We start from the raw sequence: 25,007 nt of genomic DNA, 5'->3' as shown, positions 1-25,007 counted from the left end.
TAAATGTAAGCAATAAAATATCCAAGTAAAGACAATAACATCAATAAAATTAGAAAAATATGTAAATAAAATGTCTGTTTATTATAGAATAAGTTTATATATATTTATATTACATATATGTAAAAAAGTATAAGCTTATCACAATTTACATACAATTAAAATCATATTCTAATATTAAGAACACATAAGTACCTTTTAAAATAATAGAAACATATATATGCTTTTCAGACAAAAATATCAAAGGAATGTTTATATAAAGATTAAAATATATTTATAAATTAATATATATTATTAAATATATATTTAAATTATTACTAAGATTTAAAAATATTAATATATTTTACTAAAATTAAAAAAAAAATGATTTTCATATTATGAAATTTATTTAGAAATGTAAAGTATATAATATAATTATTATTTAATAAATTAACATATTTATTTATTAATTCCTTTTTAAATTTCACTACGTGACCTACAAATAATTCATTGTATGTAATATTTTTTCTTTTCTATAATACAAATTATAAAATCTATTTTTTAATAAATTGATTTTTGCATTACTTTTTTATTTATTGTTGTTACTACAAAATATAATTTATAAGACAAAATACTAGTACAAGGTTTGGCAATTTCATTCTATTACTGTGTGTACAAGTGTTTTTAAAACATACAGGAGCAAGCTTCAATATGTTTGTGACTATTGACCAATCTGTTCTTCTCTATAAGCTTATTTATTGTTTGAATGCAGTCACATCAGAAATTTGATATAATGCAAATTGTTTTCATGTTTGTACAGATGGAACAAACAGTAAAAACATTAAATTTTCTTCAAATTTTGGTAAAAGTGCAATTAGAATATACGAATTGATAAAATATACATGGCTGTCATTTTCACATTTTTGAATGGTTAGTGAGATTTTTAGCCAAAATGATCTTCAAGATGACAAAAGCTTTGGATGACCAAACAAACTATAAATATAGGTATGATCAGGATCATTAGATTGGTCACTGCACTCTCACAAAAACATAAAAGAAGTGAAGGATAGAGACAATTGCTCATTTCAGATAGCACTTATGTTCCAATCCTATTTGAAGTTATGAAAATGCTCAGAAAAATTATTTTATATCTTATTTTTTTGATGTTGTAAGAATCAAAAAAGTGTTTAAATGCAGTATTTAATGTAAGAAATGTTATTAGATTTAATGCTCATGATTTTGGTATGTTTTGCATATTCTGTAGTAAATTTTGTTAACTTGAAAGACAAATAACATAAGTTCTTGTGGGAGACATATTTAAATTACCCACAAAGAAATTATTTTGAGATGCTTAAAGTTGGAATTAAGAAAAAAGTAACATAAACTGCAAACTATATTGCAAGTGAAAAAATATTTTTATTTTACTTTCAGATTATTTTTGAATTGATGTGTCTTGTAAAAAAATTAACTAACTTATACAAAAAATGAATAGTTTTAGCAGTAAGAAGCACTTTATTGTCTTTGAGACTGCAGCTCACCTCAAGCAAATGAAGCTTGTCATCAGACAATGCAGCATTAATAATTTAAAAATGTGTGTGACATCATGAGAATTAGAATTTCAGTAATGCAAGACTCAATAAACTCTAGTAGTTTAAGCATTTGCTGAGTGGAAGATTTTTTAGTATTTAGTAAAATTATGAAAAATTGTAGGAATTGCATCTTCAATAAATTCTCCCTTTCCTCTTTCTATTTCAACTTTTTTAATTAATTACATGTTTGTATGTTTTTAATAGAAAAGGTCTATCAAAATGAACATCCCAAATAAAACACAACAATGTCAATGGTTTATCACCTTGTTTAGCAACAGTTTTGCCCACCTGATCACTTGGTTTCTTTTACTTAAAACAACTGTTTTTTGTTTTGCACAATTTATATACCCTGAGTTGCAATTAGAGATGTAACAGGTCATTGTTATATAGTACAAACACTAACTAAAGTGATGCACTAAGTTGTGCAAGCAGGGTATTGTTACTACTAAACTTCAGTAATGTAAACTAAAATAACTTGCACACTTTCAACCTTAACAAGCCGTAGTCTAAAATGATTTAAACATTTTCAATTTATTTTTTATTAATTACAGGAAAATTTCTTAAGTAAAATTCCAAGTTTCCTTCTAGCAATTCAAATACTCTACTATGGAAAAAATATGCAATAATAGATGCACATGAGATCAACAAAGAATGGAACAGTGGTGCCCTCAATCAGATTTCCTAATCACTGAAAGCCGAGAGTGCAGTGACCAATCTGCATAATGACTCTGCTAAGAGCATTTATGAATTCATTGCATCTATGCATCAAATTATTCTTCAGTTAATGGAAAAAAAATTACAAATGAGATGTTGTGATATGATCATAGCAGATTTTGGCATTATTATTTGTGTGGATAAGCCCTGGTATGAACAATTATTGAGCAAAAGGAGAAAGAACATTTCTGAAATATTTTCAAGAAAATCAAAGTTAAGATATTTCAATTGACTTATAAATAAGTTTTACAGGACATGTCATTGAAAACTGCTTAGTTTAATAGGAGCATGCCTTATTCACATTTGCAAGATCTCTGGTCATCTTTTTCTTCAAATCGATGCAATTTTTACATAAAATGGTTGTCGACACTCTCTGAGATGCAAAAAATATTTTTATTTTAAAAACCAAATCCAAGATTATATTGATAATATCCTTTAAGGAGAAAGAATTATATGCAGGATATTATTCTGTCAGCTCAGACAATGAATAAGAAATATTATGTGCAAGTTTTGAATTGTTTTGTTTAAAAATAATCCATCGAATAAGGCCTCAGTTTTGGGAAAAATAATTGATTCTAGCTATACTACAATGTGCAGCTTTACTCTGCAAAGATGACTAATATGTAAGAAATTTATGGTGGAGATGGAAAACTAAGTTGTGTTTATTTCCTGCAGACTATTTCTCATTCCCTACATTGGAAGAAAATTAAGATAAGGTTAAAAATGTTCTAAACAGTTCTATGGTTGAGTACAAAAAGTCTATAGCTTCTTGAGAGAACCCTTTGAATAATATTAAAAGTTTTTTCATTTTAATATAATCATTTTTCTTTAAAATCACTTAGTCCTAACATTTAAATTGCCAAACCTTGTATTTATTAATTGTTAATTAATTAATTTTTAAATTAAAACAAAAAAAATATTATAATTAAGTAAATTTTTAAGTTTTACATACCATATCCTTAACATTTATTAACTTTTAATGCATAGTTTATTTAGCTTACAGCAGAACTCAATAATTTAAAATACAACAAATTAAACAACAAAATTTTCAATTAAAAATTGCACATTTAAACATATTTAAAATCTACCTAAATGGTTTTACAGTTATTTAACTTAAAATTTCAGGTGTTAAAAAAACTGTGCTTGATAAAACAGTAATAATAATAACAATATGCACTTAAAACTAAAATTATATACAACTTTATTGGAAATTGCTGCAAATATATTTTTTATTAACCCAGTTATTAGGCTAATTAAATCTGAAAGATAATTTTCAAAATTTCTCTTTATTAAAGAAGACTTGCAAAATCTTCAATCTTGATAATTAATCATTTTAGGAAGTATAATGGGTGTTAATCATATTTTTAGATAAAATTTTAATGTTAATAGATAGACCACATTCTGCCAATTATAAAGTAGTTTTATAATGTATAACATCATTTATTTGTCAAGATTTTAGTTTGATTAAGAATAAAAATCATTCCTGTAAATTAACAGTAATTGGGATTATACCAATGAAATGTGTAATTTTGATTAGCATAGTTTTCACTTTTTTTATGAAATAAGAATATTAATTTTTTATAAAAAATATCAATGTTAGTAAAACAAAAACTGTTAGCTTAGTCCTACACTGACATACATTTCGTACAATTGACAGATGTCAAATATGTAATATGCAGGAACATCATATGAAAATATTTTGCAGGCACATTATTTTATAATTTTCGTAATATGTTTCGTGTATTCATTAAGTCATTATTTACATTCATAGTAATTTCTTATGTGCTGGGCTTGGACATCCTGTCAGTTTCTATACTTTTTATGCCAAGCTGTCACATTATGTTTTAATATGAGAGCTTGACAATAACATGGGCTTCTGTATAACAGGAGAATAAAATAGCAAATTAAAACTTTAATTTCAACAAAAGCACGAAAACTATATAAATAAATAATAATTCAAAAATCTTACAATCTCGTAACTAAAGGATTAATTTTAATTCAGTAATTATTATAAATACTAGCTGCCTTGATTAAGTTTATATCATATTTAGAAAAAATATGATATAGCGATTTAGATATATTACAACGTTAACATTTATAAATACACTAATATCAGATCTTTGATAACCAAACCCCAATAGAACAATCACTGTTAGCACTGACCAGCATTTGTCCAACATTTGCAATCTGTAAATAAAAAACACATTTTTAAATTGCTCAATTCTTGGTACCCTATAGAGAGGTTTCATGTCGACATCACGAGTGACGTCATGAGCATGCGCAATTGTCCAGCGCCATCTTTGTGACTGTTTGTGACTTGTTTACGTGTGTTCACGTAAACAAGTTTTGTGTGTGTTCACGTGCGTTTTAACTGGAGTTCTTGTGTTGTTTTTTTTCGTCGCGAATATCACTATGGTGATTTGTTGTGTAATTGGGTGTAATGCTAGTTCACTCAAGAACAAAGGAACATCATTTTTTAAAATTCCCGGCATTATTTGTCATCAAGGATCTCAAACTGAGGAGCTTTCACGACGAAGGCAAACTGCATGGCTCTCGAGAATTAACCGGAAAAATTTCGTTACGAATAAAGTGAATATCAATACAAGAGTTTGTCAGAAACATTTCATTTCAATATTTACGTTAATAAACACTAAGTTATATTTTAAAACCTAAAAGAGTTTACTGATTTGCTTATATTAATTTAGTTAGGTATACTGCATTTATAAACGAATAACTAACGTAATTTCGGGCTTTAGCTAGTGCAAACTTATAAACATTCCACGTTAAAACAAAAAGCAAGTAGACTTATTATATGCTAGTTTCAACTAGAAAATAAAGGTACTGAACAATTTGAATTAAAAAATTTCCACGGCTGTTTTTAATTAGACTTTTACTTTCAGACAAAAATTCTTACTTAAGAAATACGTAAAAACACGAGTTTAAACAAACAAAAGAAAACATATCTTTCCAAGCAATATTACTTCGCTGTTATTAATTACTTTTACTTTTATATCAGGAGAAACCCAGCCACTTGTTAAATAGTTATGGGCCTCTAAAGATTTATAAGCTTTCATTTGTGACAGGGTGTAGAAATTTGTTGTAAAAACCAAATAGTTTATAATGTCACCAAATTCTACTTTCGGCCACAACTCTTGATATACGACGAAGTCTGATAAACTGGCTTCGTATGGATCGCCTTGACATAACGAAATTTTCTCTTCGTACAGAGCTGCATCTCGTCCTGTTAGACTGCTAGAATAGCTTGCAAGAAAAGAATCTTTTTTAACTTAATCCATGATAATAGAACTGCAGTATTTTTGTACGTTTAAACTAAAAAAAGACGTCGAATAACAGACTACGTGCAAGCTAAGCGAGCGAAAACTACCACAAAAATGGCGAATGGGCGGAGCAAACGTGTGTTTTATCACGTGACATGCGACCTTGAAACCTCTCTATTGTGAAAATAAAAATTTACACTGCTTTTTCGGGTAGCCAAATGTTTTATTATGAACAAAAACATACATAAACATCTCAAAACCTGATGTTATTAATCAAAACCAAACAATCACCATAATAAATCAGGCTATTTTTCCACTACTATTAATAATTAAATTCTAAGTACAGTAGAGCATCGATTATCCGACTCCCAATTAACCGACTTATCGGTTAACCGACCGTGTTCTAGTTGGCAAATTCAAATGTCCGCTAGCGATGTGGCGCTACAATATTTGGTTATGTCTTGGCTACTATAATATTATTTTTGTTAAATTTTTGCATGTTTTAACTGGCAGCACTGGCTCAACCATGAAAGGGAGGCTAGTATTTAAACCAGGCCTAATACACTATACTAATAATGAATTTTTTCATACTTTCCGGTTATCCGACTTTTCAATTATCCAACCAACCCCAGTCCCCAATTAAGTTGGATAATCGATGCTCTACTGTAATTTGGTACTAGAGGTAGGCATTAGGCACCATTTTTTTATTAAATTTAATAATTATAATTAAATTAATATTTATTAAATAATTTACAATATTGTGGAAGGAAGGAATCAGCAAGGAGTGGAACTTGAACCTGCAACCACTACTTACTGTACAGATGCATCACCAAATACACTACCCACACCTCTGTGTGATTCTTTGCTTTCAGACATATTTAATCATTCTAGATATAACCTTCCATGGCTACTCATGGCACTGACTGGGGATGACTTCCTTAATTTAACAATAGTGGAAAAATAGCCCAATTTATTACAGCGATTGTTTAGCTCTGATAAGGAAAAATGTCTTTTGGCTATTTTTAAGCCTGCAATGTTCCATTTCAAAAATTTTCTGTAAGTGAAGTGGCCAGAGGCTGAAAACATTTTTATGTATAATAAAACATTTGGCTATGTAAAAAAGTACTGTGGTGTTCTATTTTTAAAAAAATATAAAAGTAACATTAAAATTTACGTTATAATCATTGATTATTAAACATGCTATGAGTTATTTTTTTAATACTAACTCCTGCAATTTCTCCTGCAAGTGATAATTTTGTTATAACTTCTGGATCAGCATTAGGTTCTAAAATACTTATAGTCTTATCTGTTGAGCATGTAATTACACTTCCTAATGAATGAGAAATTCCAGTTATTTTACCAACATGTCCAATTTTATATGTCTGAAACAAATAAACAAAATTTTACAAATTTGCTAATTATAATTTGACAGAAAAAATAATATTTCACTTACTTCTACTAAGTTAAATTTTTCATTTGTAGGATCAATTAGATGAATTACACCTTGTTTATCTCCAACCCATAAATGATCATAACCATAAGAGAGAGACATAGGATAGCCTTGAAACTAAAAATTATTTTTGAATTATTAATTTTATTATTTAAAAATAATATATGATTATGTTATACCAAATTCTTAAAATTGCATGCTAAATAATACAAACAGAAATGTATTTATCTTATATTAAAAAGAATTTTCCATACATTTAATTTATAAGTTTGCATCATCAATCAAATATACAAAATGAAATCAAGCCATTATATGTTGAAATTTTAAATTATATAAATTTAAAATATACAATGTAAGTGATGATGAACAAATAAAAAAATGGTTGATGCTTATATTACATTTTACCACCCTCTTAACTTTTAACTATCAAAATTTAATACATCAATGTCCTATATACAGAAATACTCCTGTCCATTTTCAAAATTTTTGGTTCATCCAGTTCTGAGATATAATGTAAAATAAATGCTAATAGACAAAATTCTGTAAGAGTATTTTTACATTTTTGGACTCCTTGAGTCAAAACATTGAGAAATGCAAAAATCAGGACATCAAAATTTGACCAATCACTGTACTTTTCATATGTTATATTCTACAACAGCTGGTAAAGTAAAATTTCATTATTTGTAAATACTCCCTCTTTCTTTACAAAGAAAAATACACATGCAATACAAAAAACCATCTAACACACTTATACGGAAGGTCACTTAAAACAGACTTTGCAGAAATTAATTCACCATGTGAGTTAGCTTCTGCAATGACTTTATTGATAATCCATGATTATGCTGTTGTATTAATCCAGTCACTACTTGATTATAAGTTCTGTCTTTCTTAAAATAATTAGAGTCACTTTTTGTACTAACTTTTTACTTATTAATGCTTAATTTAATAAATACAAAATAACATTGTTATTATATTTAACATGAATAAATCACTGATGTCTGTGTGCACTGACAACAAAGTCTAGTTCTGGACTGTATAAAAATTGCAGCAAATACAAACAAAATACAAAAACTTTTTGTGTTGATTTTGTTTTCCAAAAATACAGAATGTCTCTTTTATGTAAAAAATAAATTTGAATAACATCTAGTATTGGTGCCTTAGAATATTAGAATTAAAATGGTAGTATGATTGATAGTATATTATTCAGTGTCATAACAACATATCATTCTCAGTTCCTTCCCTTTTGTGCATTTTTCAAAAGTTAAATATCAATGGATATTTAAAAACTTTCTAATGCAGTGGTATGTTTACATTTCTTTGTGAGTTATATATATTGCAACCATTCATACTTTCTGTCAGCTATCAAGTTTATATTTTCATATAAAAACAGAGAAGATAAAATATTTTCTAAGTTGACTTTCTGTTTATACATTCCTTTTTTCACAAATAGGAATGGTGCTTCATAGTTTGAGAATTTTCATCCTTAGTCAGTTCACCATATTCATTAATTAGCCAAGATGATCAGTGAGGTCAGTTGGGTTTATCACCCAACTGATCTCACTGATCACTTTTTTGTGAAGAGAACACTGAATTTATGATTCAAAATCAATTTATCAATTTATTTTTTGTTTTTAATCTTGATGATTCAGTTTATTGAAGAAGCAACAGAACTCACATTTTATTAGCATCTATACTTATTAAAATTTAATACTGTATGGAAATATGACTTCTAATTCTAAAATTAAATGTATGTACTGTACATAAAATAACACAAAATTAAATAAAATAAAATTACAAGTATATATATTTGTGCTTGTGTGACTATGGTTCTAAAGGGCACATCTGAAATGCACAGCGGGCACTGCATTGCCGATCTCTGCTTTAAATCATTCCAATATTTTTTTAGAATATTTTAATTTCAATTTTATAAATTTATTCTGGATAGTGACTTAACTAAATGTTAAATTATTATTATTAAAGACATCATTTTGCACAATATTTATTATAATATTAATTATACAGTACTTTATTCAAGAAATAATAGAGATTGTATGTAAGAAATTCATACATTAAAACATTTATAACAATTCATTACAACTTTAAAAGACAAAATAATTTTTGAGACAATTTACTGGAATGAAATATCTATAGTAGTCCAAAATAACAATTATATAGGTAAAGTATAAACTATAGGTATGTATAGAAGTATAGGTAAAGTATTATATAATAAAATTTCACAAAATAACATTTCTATGAATAATTAAAAGATCTAATTAAAAATTAATGGTAAATAATTTTTATCAGTTTACCTTTATAACATTTAATAATTTCCTATTCCTCTTGTCAAAAATTATTAATGATTGATCTTCACTACCAGTGATTATAAAATTATCATCCATAGCAATACATAAGACTGCTCTTTTATGATTTGCATGATACATTACACTGTCTAATTTAGTCCTGGGATCGAACAATAATACTTGTTTACCATAAGTACCTGCTGTAAGTAAATTACCGAAGTAATCTAAACACAAAATTGCAGAGTTCCAACTATTTAGAAAAATATAAAGATTTTTAATAAATTTTAAGAAGAAAAATTTTAAAGCATAAAATATAACTTACTTGACAATTTTCACATTGCTAAAATTTGCCTTCATATCCCAACATTTTATATTTGCATCCCAACCACCACTATAAAATTGGTGTCCAGCAGATGCTAGTGACCATATCCATCCCTAGTATATACATTTAAAATTATTAGACACATTTAATTGTATAAAAGAATAATATATCTGAGTCTATAATATTATAATTAACTTATCTGCTTTTTGTCCTATTTCAAAATTAATATTCTTAATAGCTACTTTTGAACTTGCTATAAATTTGTAGGACTTATCAGACCACAGTTTTCAATTGGAAAGTTCACTGAAAGTTCCTACAAATTGAATAGCAAATTCAAAAGTAGTTATTAGGAATATTAACATCCGAGTCTATTTAATATATATTTTTATACTTTATTCAGAGTACAATGAGCCAATTAATAAATTTTAAATAATAAAAACATGTTCCACATTCAAAAATAGAAGTGTCTATAAGAAATAAATTAAATACCTGATGAGCATCAATTCTAATTTCTGAAAGACAACTTCTGAAATCTGAAGAAGCTTGAGTAGAGTCGAATTTACTAATATCCCAAAGTTTTAAACTTCGATCTCTTGAACCAGATACAAAAAGGTGGCTTCCCTAAAAAATTAAATCATAAACCAAGAGATGGAAATCTATAGTAATTCAATATTAAAAATTATAAAAACATTTAAATATAAAAGAAAATTATGCTTTATGGAAGTGATATCTTTATGTCTGTAAAACATAAATGCTTTTCTTTAGTGATAAGCACTAATTTTCATATTATTATTAGTTTATCAATACAAAGTTTATTCATCTAGTGGTGACTAATATATTGAAAAATACAGTAAAAAGGTAATTTACTGTATTTAAATTTTTTGAAAATGTATTAGGCATTTAGTATTATGTATAAGGATTATGTAGAATTTATTGTTTAATTAAGTAGATCTGAAATAAAGAACTGAAGAGGGGCAGAAGGCCTGAAATTCATTTCCTGGTGTAATAAAGTTTGCAAAGTCAATTATTGGTATGTTCCTTGTGCGATTGATTAGTTCCCTTCAGCAAAATTTATATTTATCCCTAAATAATCCATTAGGAGAATGAGTAACAATTAAACAATAAATGATTTTAAGCTTTCCTAGCTTATCTTTAGCGCCATAAACTGTTTCAAGAAGCAAAACTATTCAATAATCTAAAACACATTCCAAATTCTAAAGATCAGATAGATAGACTTAAAAGCACTTTGGTATTAAAAATTTCAAGAAAATCACACCAATAACAGCTTCCTTGTAATCAGCAGCATCAGATTGAGCTACCTGCCTCAGGTTTATGTAATAAAACAAAAACGTTTGTATGTTCGTTAATACTTTCTAAACTGCATACTAGTATCGTGTTTTCAATGGTCACATTGATAGCTGCAGAGTATTTAGTGGTGTAGGTTATGCAAAGGTTTTATTTCCATTCTAGAAACTTTATACAGAATATAAATCCAGTTTGCTTTATATACCACCATGGATTATTTTATTTACACTAATTTATTCTGTATTTTGTGAAATAAACTCATCATGAAAGATCAAAAAACATCGAACATGTCATTAAGTATAGTAAATTCAGGAAAATAAAATCTTCATAAATCCATCAGATCAAATGCCAGATGACATTCTAATAAAATGTCTTGAAAAATGTCAAGAGATCTTAGGAGCAGTAAAGATATGAAAGATCATTAACAATATGATCTAAAACAGTGGTGGTGAACCTATGACCCGCAGGTCAGACACTGACCCATGTGTTGATTTTTATAAACTTATTTTTTATATCATAAAAGAAAGAACAGACAATCAAAAATATTAAGAAAATAAAGTATATATATCTAACGTCGAATTTATAAAAAAAACCAATCTAAAGGCCTGATGAAGGCATCGGGGCAAGCGCACAGACTCTGACAATTCCTAGCTTTGCCGCTATGCTTTGCTGGCGCTCAATATGCCAACAGAGACTGCCCATTTTAAAGGCCTGATGCAGGCATTGGGGTATGAGCATGGTGTCGTTCCGTGGTATAAATAATTTCATAAATTAATAAATTCCTATTACAAATAAAAATAATAATATACTGAATTATACTGTAAAAATATAAAGTAAATATAAAAGAATTTATATTGTTAATTTAAATAATAGCTAGGGGTGCTCCTAGTGGTCGTTTTTGGCATACTGTCATAAAACTGCCCATATAGTAGATATTTCCAAGTGGACATTGGCTAGCAGATTTTCTACCATATCACTGCACCTGTGTATGACACATGACAGTCAGTCATAAAGTTGATGCGCATACATATTCATTGCATCGTAGAACGGGGAGATGTACCAGCTTGGGTATGTACTAGTGCTGAACTAAATGGCAGCCTCATTGTACACATCTAGAAGTGTTTAATAATTCAACATTATTATTATTAAAGTTTCTCACCTACATATGTATGTATATCAAGTATGTTAATGAGAAATTTCTTCTCAAATTATTGTATTCTAAATATAAATATTTTTAGTTGAAGCCCTATATTATGTCAGTGGTTAAAAAAATAAAAACAAACAATACAAGTTCCAGACCATATCAAACAGAATGGTCTGATAAATATGGTGTGATTGAAAAGAATAAAACGACTTTGTGTGTAACTTGTAATGAAAAAGTCACTTCACGTACAGTACATACAATGTAACAAGACATTTTAAAAAGTTGCATTCTAGTCTCGGACTTTCAACAGATGAAGAAAGGAGAACATATTTTTTACAAATGAAAAAAAGAGAATAAATAATTCACAAACCAGTTTTAAAAATTTTTTTGATTTCAAAAAATAACATTACAGCTGCTAGTTTTCAAGTTGCCCATTGCATTGCTTGCCATGGGAAACCTCTTTCAGAAGGAGAGTTTGTAAAACAAGTGTTTTTAGAATATAGTGCTATTTTGCAAATTTTAAATAAAAAGATTTGATTATAAAGCACAATTATTAGAGAAAATTGAGTGACAGTATTCAGGGATTTTGACATACAACAATGTTTGATGGCTCAGTTGTGGTCAAGTTCTTAGTCGGTTTGTCATTTCATTAGAAGAAATTAAGTTCTTTTTGAATGAAAAAGACAATAGTTTTGACAAATTTTCAAATATAGATTGGTTAAATGATTTAATGTTTTATGCAACATCACTCAGCATTTTAATGAACTGAATAAAACAATTTGTACATTTCCTTGAAGTTTTTTAATGATGTTTGAAAATATTAAAATATTTATGACGAAACTTGACATCTTTACTAAGGATTTGGAAATGAAAATCATGAAATATTTTCCTCAATTACAAAAACATTTTCAAAACAATAATTTTTGAAAATATGCTTGACATTCAAGAAAATGCAATTAAAAATATTTAATGATTATACAGGAAATAAAACAAGCTTTTGAGGAGAGATTTAATCAATTTAAAAGTTTGGAAAATACATTTCACTTTATTTTATATCCATACAAAACAGAATTTGAAACAATGGAGTTAACCAAATTTATGTGGCTAGGTATCCATGATTTAGAAATGAAATTAGTGAATTTCAAAGCAGCATAGTGTGGAAAAATAAATTTGAAAACTTGATTTCCAAAGTAGATGGAAAAATGCTGAAAGTAGTGCAGATAATAATGATCCCACACTAAAAATTGAAAATATTAAATGTATGGGATTCTTTACCAAATAATTTTATTTCAATGAAGAAACTCTTTTAACGATGTTTGGGTCCATATATTCGTGAAAAAATTGCTTTCTTCAATAAATTTTGTAAAATCTACCAATAGAAATAAACTTGGAAATGAATTGACTGCAAAATGCATTAAACTAATGAATATGGAATATGAACCTAATATTGTGAAACTATCTGAAAATAAACAACAACAGATTTCTCAATAAATAAACTTCAACTTTATTATACATACACATACCTGTAACCATATCTATTAATAAATAATATTTCATAATATATATGTGATTTTCTTAATTCCTTGTTCATTCAAATACTTGGTGCAGGGGCGACTGCCGACTGGGCATGCTGTCACCTGGTGCGGTAATTCATGGTATCACCCCAGTGATATCAATTTTTTGATTTATGTCGACCTTCATTTTTTGCTCTTCACTTGCAAAAGTAAAAGTTGTAAAACAAAAAGGAAATGTAAACTTTTTAGAGGATTTTAAAAGTGAAAACCAAAAAAAAAGATGTTTTTAACCATCCTCCCCTCCCCCTTTCCAAGTGACGCTACTGACTTAGTGACCCATGAGCTAGTACTAGAAAAAATAATGAACAAAATTTGACCCACTTCTCAAAAAGGTTCGCCATCACTGATCTAAAATGATATTGATACAGTTGATAAATGTTTGTTTTAATTTAAAATCCCTTCTTTCTTTTCAAGGATAATTCCTTGAAAAGAAAGAAGGGATTTTAAATCTCATGCTTTCTGAAGTATAATTAGGAGGAGTAATAGTAATCAAACATGTTTCAAAGCATCATGAATTAATTTTTTGTACATAATGACTCTCAACAAGAAATATAATAAATGTATTTTTTATATCATTATATAAAAACAAATTAAATTGAAAATCTACTTTAAAATATTATCATCATTCACATTTGTTCAATTTAAAGCAAAAATGTAATTATAAATTAATAATTTATACATACAAACCTCAAGAAAATGAACAACATCAACAGCTGCATAGTGAGCACGAGAAATACAAAAATAACTCATACGTGTTTCCCATTGTGACCATAACTTATACTGCTCTTCACGTTGAACACATGCTTTCTTCCAGTCAAATAATTCATCAGGAACTAAATAATAAATATTTCAATACTCAGAAATAATAATAGACAAATTATGTCCCTACAGCTAATAAGATTTATAATTTAATTTTAAAAAATCGGAATGAAGTAAAAAAATCTTTCCAACCTGAAAGGAAAGAAATCTTTACCATTATGCGTTATTTCATTGTTTTCCTTTAGGTTGGAAAAAGAAAGTACCGTCTATGTATTCTATTAATAAACTGACAATACATATCTTTAGTATGAAATATAGCGTGCAAATTAACTAAGAAAATTACTATTTTGTGAGGAAGATATAATCAAATATATGTCTGAAAAATTATATCATTTTTCTCATTTCTGTAATATGAACTAAATATTTCTCATGTACAAAATAGTTTCATTAATCTATTTTCAACTGATTATCTATTTTTTGCTACTGTTTTATGAATTTACTATTTAGTACATTATTACTTTAAAATTTAATTATAAAAGCCCCACGATGATAAAATGATTGTGATCATTTTATTATCCTGAGTAGTAGCTAAATCTTTTATTACACATAAGAAATGCTTTAGCAAGTCTTTAAACAAGTCACTCACTATAACAAATGGAGTAACAAAAATAAAGCTTGACAGTCTTTCCTGAAAGACATTGACAGACAGGACTAGTTCAATGGGTATGATGATGAGACAACTGCCTCAAAAGCAGCAAAATGAACAGTCAAAAATGTTTAGAGGAAAAGTAAATAAAAATAATAAGTTAAATACAGTAAAGTCCCATAATAAATGTTCATAAATAGTTCATACAAGAGTGTCAGCACTAAAAGTAATGGTTCTATTACTAACTGTTCTGGAAGCAGGAACAGCAAAATTCGGAGCAGAGAAATTACCATCAAGGCAGCGCTAATGCCAGATGTTGATATATAAATAAGTAACATACTCAACTAACCATCCTTCTAAAACAGCTTCTGAGAAAACTTTGGTGAAAATACAAATACAAAATACTACTAATGAAATATCATATCAATATTATTATTATATTTTTTCCTTTTTAAACAAAATATACAATATCAAAAACAAATAAATTTTAAATATATCCAATTCACTTTTTACATAATTGCTTTAATCTAACACATTTTAATAAATTTGCCTTTTTAAAAATCTCCATTTGATTTTAATTACAAGAAAAAATATTCATACTTTCTCTTCTCTCTAGCTCTGTTGCTCTTTTTTTAAAAAAAATTCTCAGAATTTGCATTTGGTTAATGTTACCTATGGTTCCAAAATGGCGGCTCGTCTCTGATTCCAGCAAATAGAAGAAAGGAAACAGTGGGGACGCACATTCTAACCTAACCTAACCTAACCTAACCTATTCTAATAAATTACCATAATTATTACAAACAAAATTATTAGAATAGGTTAGGTTAGGTTAGAATGTGCGTCTCCACTGTTTCCTTTCTTCTATTTGCTGGAATCAGAGACGAGCCGCCATTTTGGAACCATAGGTAACATTAACCTTGCGTTTAAGGCTGCTACATATGTTCAAGTAAATTTTAAGATTTGGCTATATTTTATGACTTATTTGAATATGTATGATAACAATAATTTTATTATCCCACAATTGAAGCAGTCAAAAAAATTTAATTAAAGGTTTGATCATTTGTTTATAAGACTGCGTTTCTTTCAATTTCTCTCAGTACAGAAAAAATAAAATATGTGCAATAACATAAATTTATTAAATTTTTCTGATAAGTAAGTTATAGTTACAATTATTTCTCCTCCGATTTATTACCTAAAATTGAAATAGTTTCTTTAAACACACCCTATTAGCTTATTATTTTTACTGATTTTTAATGTCGGGAACTAATCTTCTATTTTTTTCACATGAACATTATCCTTTTTTACATAGATTTTTTTGTGAATGTATCTACAGTGTAAAAAAAGAATTGGATCTATATTGCATAATAAAATAATGTAAGAGTATTAATCAAGTAAAAAGAAACAAAACTTTACCAGAAACAATTGGATACTTTTTGGGCCACCTTTTGGTTATTCTAAATTTCCATGTCGTATATTCCTTAATTATGTCATAGAATCTTTTATTAACTTGACTCAATGTTCTTATCACAAATTTTGCATCGAGGAATGAACAGATTAAAAGAAACAGTTCGGTAGGAATTGTCTCAAGATTCCAACAGTGATGATTTTCTATTTCTTCTTTTTGAATTTCTGAATTAATATTCCCAGGTTCACTAGATGAAAGCATTCCTGCATATGTATGAAATTATAGTAACTCACAACCAAACTGAAATATAAAGTTTATTATTAAATTACTACGAAATTATAAAAGTTTTTTATAATATATAAAACTTAATTAAATTATGTAAATACAAAGCAATATTTGAAATGTATTTTATTTACATATTTTAATATATTTATGATGTAAGTTAATTTTAATTATAAAGAGTAAAACTGTACATGTTATTATTCTCTAGAGATCAAACAAAAATAATTCAAATTAAAATTAAAAATACTATTGAAAAATTAATTGGTTAATTGTAGAATAATGTTAAATTTTTAAATGATACCTTCATTTATCTGATGATAGAAACAAAGTGATGAAAGAAAACAGAAAAAAAATTGCTTTTAAAAAAATGAAAATAAAATATACTCTAAAACCTTAGCTGTAGGCTGTGGCCTGTACAAAACTATATCTGTGAAATTCATCATGCACAGCATATGCAAAAGGATGACTAATACATTAAAAACCTGATTAATAGTAAAACTGAAACTTCAGTATGAAAGAACTAGACATAGTTCATTTTCTCTCAGAACACAAATTAAGAATTGAGTCAAAGTGCTAGAAATCAATAATATTATTTCAGAAACCATCCATGATGATCACTTGCTGCTATGCTGACAATGACATTGCCACTGGCATAAAAAAGAATAAATAAATAAAAAAAAAAACATTGTGCATACTTGAGCTAGCAACCTTTGAAATTGTCACTTTGACCCCACTGTATCTCAAAAACAAAATCATAAACTACAGATTTTATTACATTTTTATTTTCTCATCTCATATTATGTGAAATGACAAATTTTAATCAAAGTCTATAAATTAAATTTTGAAAATGAACTCAGTTCTATAAGCCACTTAGAAGAGGCTTTTACTAATACTCTGCCTCAAAAATGCAGTAAAATATACCAGTAATAATATTGGTAATAGTAATTTTAAAGCATTCATGAAAATTGACAAAAGTGACCAACAAAATGGCATACAATTAACTCTAGTAATAGCACAATGATATTTACATAAATAGTGTCATTCGTGATGCTATTCCTTTTCTATTAGTTTTTATTCTGAAGTCATATCTAATACCATGGCTACATGTCATAATCCATAAACGAGAGCAGCTTGTCCACAAAAAAGTGACCATTTCTTTACAACTTTCACTTTTGCAGCACCTGTAGCCATGGTTTTAGGGCATTAATAATTTCACTTGATATCTTAATATATAAACTAATATTTAAAACTAAATTCTTTTAGCTAAATAATAAACACAGCAGTAGTAGTTCTAATTCAATTGTAAGATGTAATACAATACTTGATACCACTAATTTTCTTCTTTGATTTACATTTCATGTCAAGGTAACATTTTTGTTTATTGAGACATTTCCTTATTTCCACTTAATTTGATTGATAGATAATAAAGATATTCTGTAAATTCTATTACCTATATGCTCTAATTTTCAGTTTTTTTTAAGTTTGAATTAGGAAAATATATTGATAAAATATAAACCAGAAATAAACTAAAATTAACAAATCAAACAAATACAAACAGATTTTTTTACATCTGTTTACATTTGTTCTTTTTTTTTGCTTAATCATCTAAAGGAATTCAAACACACTATGGGATGGACAGGTAGTGAAAGATGGGGCCCATCATATCTGGACAAACCACCACCAAAAAACTCTTGAGGTTTTTTGATCCATCTGGATTTGATCCTGGGTCCCCAGAGCAGTAGGCTGCCACCTAAATTGCTCAGCCATTCATCCATTTTTATAATATTTAATAAAATTTACTATAGAAACATTAATAAACAAATAATATATAAAATAAAAATCCTGACATAAAATGCTTCTTCATAGAAAGAAATCAAGATCTCAATAGAAAAAAAAAATGTTTGAGACAAGTATATTCAAGTTCACGTTCTTTTCAATAAGCTAAATCTTTTAATCAGCTAATATACCACAATTCATTTATAAAATGTATTCTTTGCCACGAGTGGAGTCGGAATTCAAGTTTAGATTCCTGCAGTCGAAATAATATTTTTTATTCGGAACTGGTTTTCTTTCAATGGACATATAATTTACATATTAAAATTTATAGTTTGATTATTTACTTATTGACAATTTCACCCATTTATTTATTTATAATTTTTAAATGTAAATAACGTAAATAATATTGATTTTCTTACCATCTTATCTGTTCTCTGAAACAATTCCATAATGAATTTCAAACAAAATATTAAATAATCAGCTTGTTATAGAAATTTTAAGAATATTTTAAAAAATTACCAAATGATCTGCTTAATTTTTTATTGGAATTTATTCATAATAGTATGAATATAGTCTGATTTTTGTCAGAAAAATCTGGCAGGTTATTTGGTAATTTTAGTATATAGGGTATGTATATTATCATACATAGAATTTTTAAAACTTCAAATTTTTAAAAAAATGTATTATTATTAATTTCGAAACATACTGACAATATTAATTAATCTTTCTTTGATGTAATAAATATATGTATATCTAATATGAAGTGACAGATGTTTCAAAAATATTAAAATTGTATTCTCTCTTAATGCTTTGATACTTTAATGTTCTGTTTTTCTTACAGAACACCTAATTTTCAAATTTAGTATCTTTTAAAATGGAATAACTATAGAGATAAACATTGCTTATATTGCAATTGTGAGAAATATAGAATTGATTTGTTGTGAAACTGTGTTGTATTGTCTTAGAAGTGTTGAACACAAGATCGTGTTAATAACAATCACATGGCTTTTTCCACCTTTATTTAGTTGATCAACTAAATAAAGGTGAAAAAAGCCATGTGATTGTTATTAACACGATCTTGTGTTCAACACTTCTAAGAAATATAGAAATTATGATTCAAATCATTTGTATTTAATATAAACTAAACAAATTTTTTGCTAAAAATTAATAACAACACTTTTATCATATTGTAAATAAATAATGTAGAGAACATTATTATTAATGAAAAATATAATAATTTAAGCATATAATTTAAATTGATGTTGTTGATTAATTTAAATTGAATTAATTCTTATTTGTTTGATTTTATGCAATAGAATGTATTAATTAATAAACAAATTATTTCATAATTTGTTTATTAATTGAATATAGATGATGTTTGTATATTGATTCCAATACAGTCTCTCCAACCTTAAAATTCCCGGTACATAAGACGACAGTTAACACATAAACTAACGTTTTCGATCCTCCACCGAGGTCTTCGTCAGGTTCGTTGATCATGGAATGCGAAAAGAATCGAACGCTTTCGAAATTCAAAAAAATCGAATATCTCCTGTCTATTAAATTTACGATGTAGCATTCGTCATTACTGCACGCGGGGATATTCGATTTTTTTGAATTTCGAAAGCGTTCGATTCTTTTCGCATTCCATGATCAACGAACCTGACGAAGACCTCGGTGGAGGATCGAAAACGTTAGTTTATGTGTTAACTGTCGTCTTATGTACCGGGAATTTTAAGGTTGGAGAGACTGTATTGGAATTTATTTGTACCGGTAATCACGGGTGAAGACTGTCTTTCTGTATATTGATTGTAATATTATTCAATATTACAATCAATTCTTGACACTTATAGATGAGGTTTATTCTCTCTTTTATTACATTTAATTTTATGGTTATTTGTCCTCTTGGATTAGAATAACTCTAGAAAGACTTCTTCAAAAGTGTGAAAACAAAATAAAGGTTTGGATTTGCAAGTTTTAAGTGATAAAGCTTTGTTATAGGTGTCATAAATACTTTCTATTAAGCACTTTCAAGAAATAATTTTCAAATATTTCAGCTTAAAGTCTTTGAAATGCAGTTTAAAGATCATATTAACAATATAGGCTTTTGAGCATAGTTTCAAAATTCAAAGAATGGATACTTGTGGGTTGTCTCCCACAGATTGCATCATATCGCAATTGAAACGGTGCTCAATCAAGAAATAGAAATTTAAATCTGTTAATTTCAGAAGCTAGTTTCTTTTTAATATTGATCAAACAATCAATCAATTAATTTTAATGTTATAGTAAATAAAGTATGACAAACATTTATATTTAGTATTACTGTAACATGCATAGATTCTTTTAATTCTCAGTACTTCTTGATGCTAAAATATAATAAATTCAACTTATATTACTTCTCTAAGTAGTGGTTTAATAGAATGGCTACTTTTTATTTAATTATTTTCAGTAGTTCATTAAACTTAGTTTCCATCTGAAATGATTTCCATACAAATTCAGCAATATACCAATCTAGTTTTCCTTGATGTTCAAGAGTGTACTTTTTGTAGTTTTATGCCAAGTTAAATTTGTTTCATTTTTATCTGTTTGTATGTATATACAATCATCGTCTGTATTCAATTTTTTATATCCACATTTGGATTTTTACATTCTACATATAACTTAATTTTAAAATCTTTTCTGCAAAAGATTTCAAAATCTAATATATCACATACCTGTGGAATATAAACATCACTTTAGATATAGATAAATTCCAAAAATTGAATGAATAATCCATTCTCAAGAAATTGTCCCATCAACATAAATATCCAAGGCAAGAGTCTAATTTGAACATTGGCATGTAATATTAAATAATATGGTAGGTTTGATTTCTTAAACAGTTATCCTGACTTTATAAACAAAAAATATTTTTGAATGTTATTGAAAAAAATTAATTTTAATTAAATTTCTAATTTGTGTGAAATTTAGTTATTTCATTTGGTCCCTCATTCAAACTCGTCTATGTTGCTTGATCAACAAAGAGTGTGACAGCTATGTGAGAATGGAAAGCAATATGCAATGTAACATACAGGAGGATAACCTAAAAGTTCTTAGTTTTAAAATTTTTGTAAAAATTAAAATACAGAAATAAGCTAAAAATTATTTTAAACAGTATTTGTTTTGAACAGAAAATAGACAAAATTCAAAAATGAACAAACAAATTAATTACTATTATTGATTTTAAGGAGACATTGGTTGTTTTATTATCATATTATATATATCAAATTTCATTACATTCACAATGCACTCAGTTTACATTAATTTATCAACTGGTTTTATAAGTTATATCCAGATATTTTGTTTCAGAGGACATTGTATTATAATTGCACTTGAGGCTGACCAGCTGTGACAAACTATTGAATGTCTTTTTTCAAATCTAACTTTTATATACAAGGGCTGGAAAGAAAATAGTGGCAACATATTTATATATAACAAACCATTTATTGTAGAAACAGAATAGCATTACATCCCTTCAATATAATCCCCTGCCATATTTATCCCCTTCTGCCACATGTAAAAAACAGTGCACTGTTGTGTTTGTTTATGTCCCTGAATGAGTGCTCTATTGCTCAAAAAATGGCATCTCGTGTGGAAATTCTTTCCTCTTATTACTTCCTTTAGCTTGGAGAAGAGATTGAAGTTGCAGGAGCTTATATCAGGTGACTATGGAGAATGTTTGAGTTCCTCCCACCTCCCTTGTTCTAACAACTCCCTCAAAGGAGCAGCAGCAGCATGATAGTGAGCATTGTCATGCAAGAAAATGGGAGTAAGTGTTTAAAAATCTGTTGTTTCTTCTGTACCATGAGAGAAAGATAATGTTTCAGGTATCTACAATAGTATCTGCAGCATTCACTGTCTGGCCCTTATGCTACTATCGACATCATTTTCACATTCCTGGGTTCTTGGCACAGATTTTTAAGGTGGAGATGATGCCATTTATTGGACTGGTGTTGCAGCTTTGGCTTGTAAAATTGCACCATTTCATTCAACATAATGATCATACTTCAAAAACACCACTTTAGGACATTCCATTTTAACATTCCTAAGTAATGCTTCATTCTTGCTGATCTACAAGCACCACTGGGTGTATTGAACAGCTATGCCTTGTCCTCATTCCTCACTCATTCCTATGGAGTATGGTGACAGGCTGCCACTACCTTCTTTCCAACCCTTGTATATATATATGTTATTAATTTTCTAATTTTACATGATTATAAATTCCAGTTCATCTCAGATTGGCTGATGCCAATATAATCATTAAATTTTCTTGTGTGCTTTTGTTATTTTGATTATTTTGTTGATTTTGTGAATTCATAAAAGTTATTGTATTTGCTTGTTTTATAACTCTTACAGAGGTTTACACCTTGCACAAAATAAACAAACACTTTAAATTATAACATATATATTATAATTTAAACAATTTAATTATATAATTTTTGTTTATCTAACTTGTAAGACAACAATGTACATCACCAAAATCTAAATATTAAATGTCATTCATCTTTTGAAAACAACTCCTTAATTTTATATTTTTAACAATTAATAAAAAATGATTCATTTTTAAGAAAAGATAAAATATAACAATAAAATTTAAAAAATAATTTCAAATAATTGCAATTTGTTCTTTTGTGCTGTTAAAAGCTTGTATGGGGGGGACTAGTGATAAAGCAAGCCCATTTTCTTCTTTAGTGAGGCTCCCTTCCATTTATTGTTGAACAAATAAAATATTTAGAATACTTGTTTATTAATAAAAAGCAACTTTAAATATTTTAATTTTTATTAGTAAAAAATAACATTCATTATATGGATAGAAAACACAATGAACCCCCTAAGTTTTCTCTGGGACTGGAAAAATCCCTGGCTCTCCTCCCTTCTCAGCAGTCCAGATAATGATGATAATTTATATTGTTATATTTTAATTTAGTAATAAATCATTTTACAATATGTTTTTCCAGTATCAGACTCATAACCATCATTACAATATGAATCTGAATAAAAAATTTTTAAAATAAAGTAAAAAAACTGTTAAGGATAAATTTTGATATTGTCCTTTTTCAGATCTTATCCGAAGATTACAAGAACTTTTGACAAGTTAAAATTGTTAAGATAAAGATCTTTAATTATGAGATAAAATAAACTCACAAAGTTATTTAACATCAAAAAGACAATCTTTTACTTTATTTAATGAATAGTTTTAATGTTAGGTGTCATATTTTTATCCACTAAATAATATAATTATGTATTTTATAAATTTTCTTCTGTACGGTATTTAAATAAACTGAACTGTTAATTTAACAATTTTGATGATAAAAGATTTTACTCTGAATTAATACCTTATAAATTTCTTAGACAATAGAAATGGAGATGGCAAAAATCAAGATATCTATCACCTATCTTGATTTTATGGTGAAAAAAACTAAACCGACAACAGCTTCTCCAAGCATTCAACAATAATCCTTATGGTTTACTCCCGCAGATAAATTTCTTATTTCGGCGAACGGATAGTTTTATTCAAATGGATAAAATATTAGGACATTCCACTTTCGATCGTGCGCACGGAAGATGGCCCAGTTATTTAGCGCTATTTAAATTTCACTCGCAATTAAAGATACGTCAATTAATTCGGCTAATATTTTACTTTAAGAAACATTCTTCGTCATAATTCGATTATTCTCGGCTCGCATAACTTAACACAATGCATTCACAATTCACTACAACAACAGATAAAGAATCTGTTGTTGTAGAAATGTATAAAGAATATGTATTCACTTAGAATCAGATTTAATCTTAAATTTAAAGCTTTTAAATTTGAAAAAAATAACTCAATACATAAATCTAAACACAAAAATCTAAATAAAGAAACATAAAAAGTTAACTTCTTTAATGTATGCAAATTCATGAATCATTTGTTAACCATATATAGCAATTACAAATTCTATACCCAGGCCATATATGGAATGTATTCTACTTCTACAAATGTATATAATTTAACCGGGAGAACTTTAAAAAATCAAATAATTTACATTTATTTAACCATTTAAATTCACAAGTTTAAATGCTAATATAATAAAACACATGCATTAGTACAAAATTAATCAATTTCATTTGAAATTGCACGTGACTTACTAAAGTTGTTTATTAATTAATGCAGTTTAATCTACGCGGCGTAAAACATATTTTATATTTATTATAACCCGAGTTGTATGTTTTTTAAAGTAATAAATATTTTAATAAAATATATTCGGAATTTTATTTAAACTTACATAAATCACAGATTATCGACTTGATTAATATAATTTCAAGCGTAGACGGGCGTTTCACCTATGCATTTTTAATTCTTCGTCGGTAAAAATTGAAATTTTAGAGGTTTTTCTGTGTCCAGAATTTGTTTACAAACAAGAGCATCTTATGTCTCTCTCTCTATAATAATTCGTTAAATAACCACTAC

At 27.4% G+C, this 25,007-nt stretch overlaps 1 protein-coding gene across 1 annotated transcript; it reads right to left on the bottom strand.

Annotated features, from left to right (window-relative positions):
• Window positions 1-1,210: 1,210 nt before the first annotated feature.
• On the bottom strand, window positions 1,211-25,007 carry LOC136973768 (F-box/WD repeat-containing protein 9-like). The gene is made up of 9 exons (XM_067268519.1): window positions 24,823-25,007; window positions 16,471-16,762; window positions 14,340-14,485; window positions 10,119-10,250; window positions 9,630-9,742; window positions 9,317-9,557; window positions 7,011-7,124; window positions 6,784-6,939; window positions 1,211-4,466 (listed from the first exon to the last, which is right to left on the bottom strand). Exons 2-9 carry the CDS (start codon window positions 16,721-16,723, stop codon window positions 4,392-4,394), a joined length of 1,230 nt encoding a protein of 409 aa, XP_067124620.1. The 5' UTR covers window positions 16,724-16,762; window positions 24,823-25,007; the 3' UTR covers window positions 1,211-4,391.

This window comes from Centruroides vittatus, unplaced genomic scaffold (assembly GCF_030686945.1).
Source record: "Centruroides vittatus isolate TY-2023 unplaced genomic scaffold, ASM3068694v2 contig_329, whole genome shotgun sequence".
Taxonomy (NCBI): Eukaryota; Metazoa; Arthropoda; class Arachnida; order Scorpiones; family Buthidae; genus Centruroides; species Centruroides vittatus.
This window is presented reverse-complemented; position numbering and strand designations above follow the sequence as displayed.

What these genes read in the sequence shown, in the direction of transcription:
- LOC136973768 (XM_067268519.1), bottom strand. Translation starts at nt 16,723, where the DNA reads ATGCTTTCATCTAGTGAACCTGGGAATATTAATTCAGAAATTCAAAAA. An exon ending in AAAGTATCCAATTGTTTCTG is followed by an intron (nt 14,486 to 16,470) that starts GTAAAGTTTTGT and finishes TTTATTATTTAG; the next exon opens with TTCCTGATGAATTATTTGAC. An exon ending in AAAAATTTAACTTAGTAGAA is followed by an intron (nt 6,940 to 7,010) that starts GTAAGTGAAATA and finishes TATTTGTTTCAG; the next exon opens with ACATATAAAATTGGACATGT.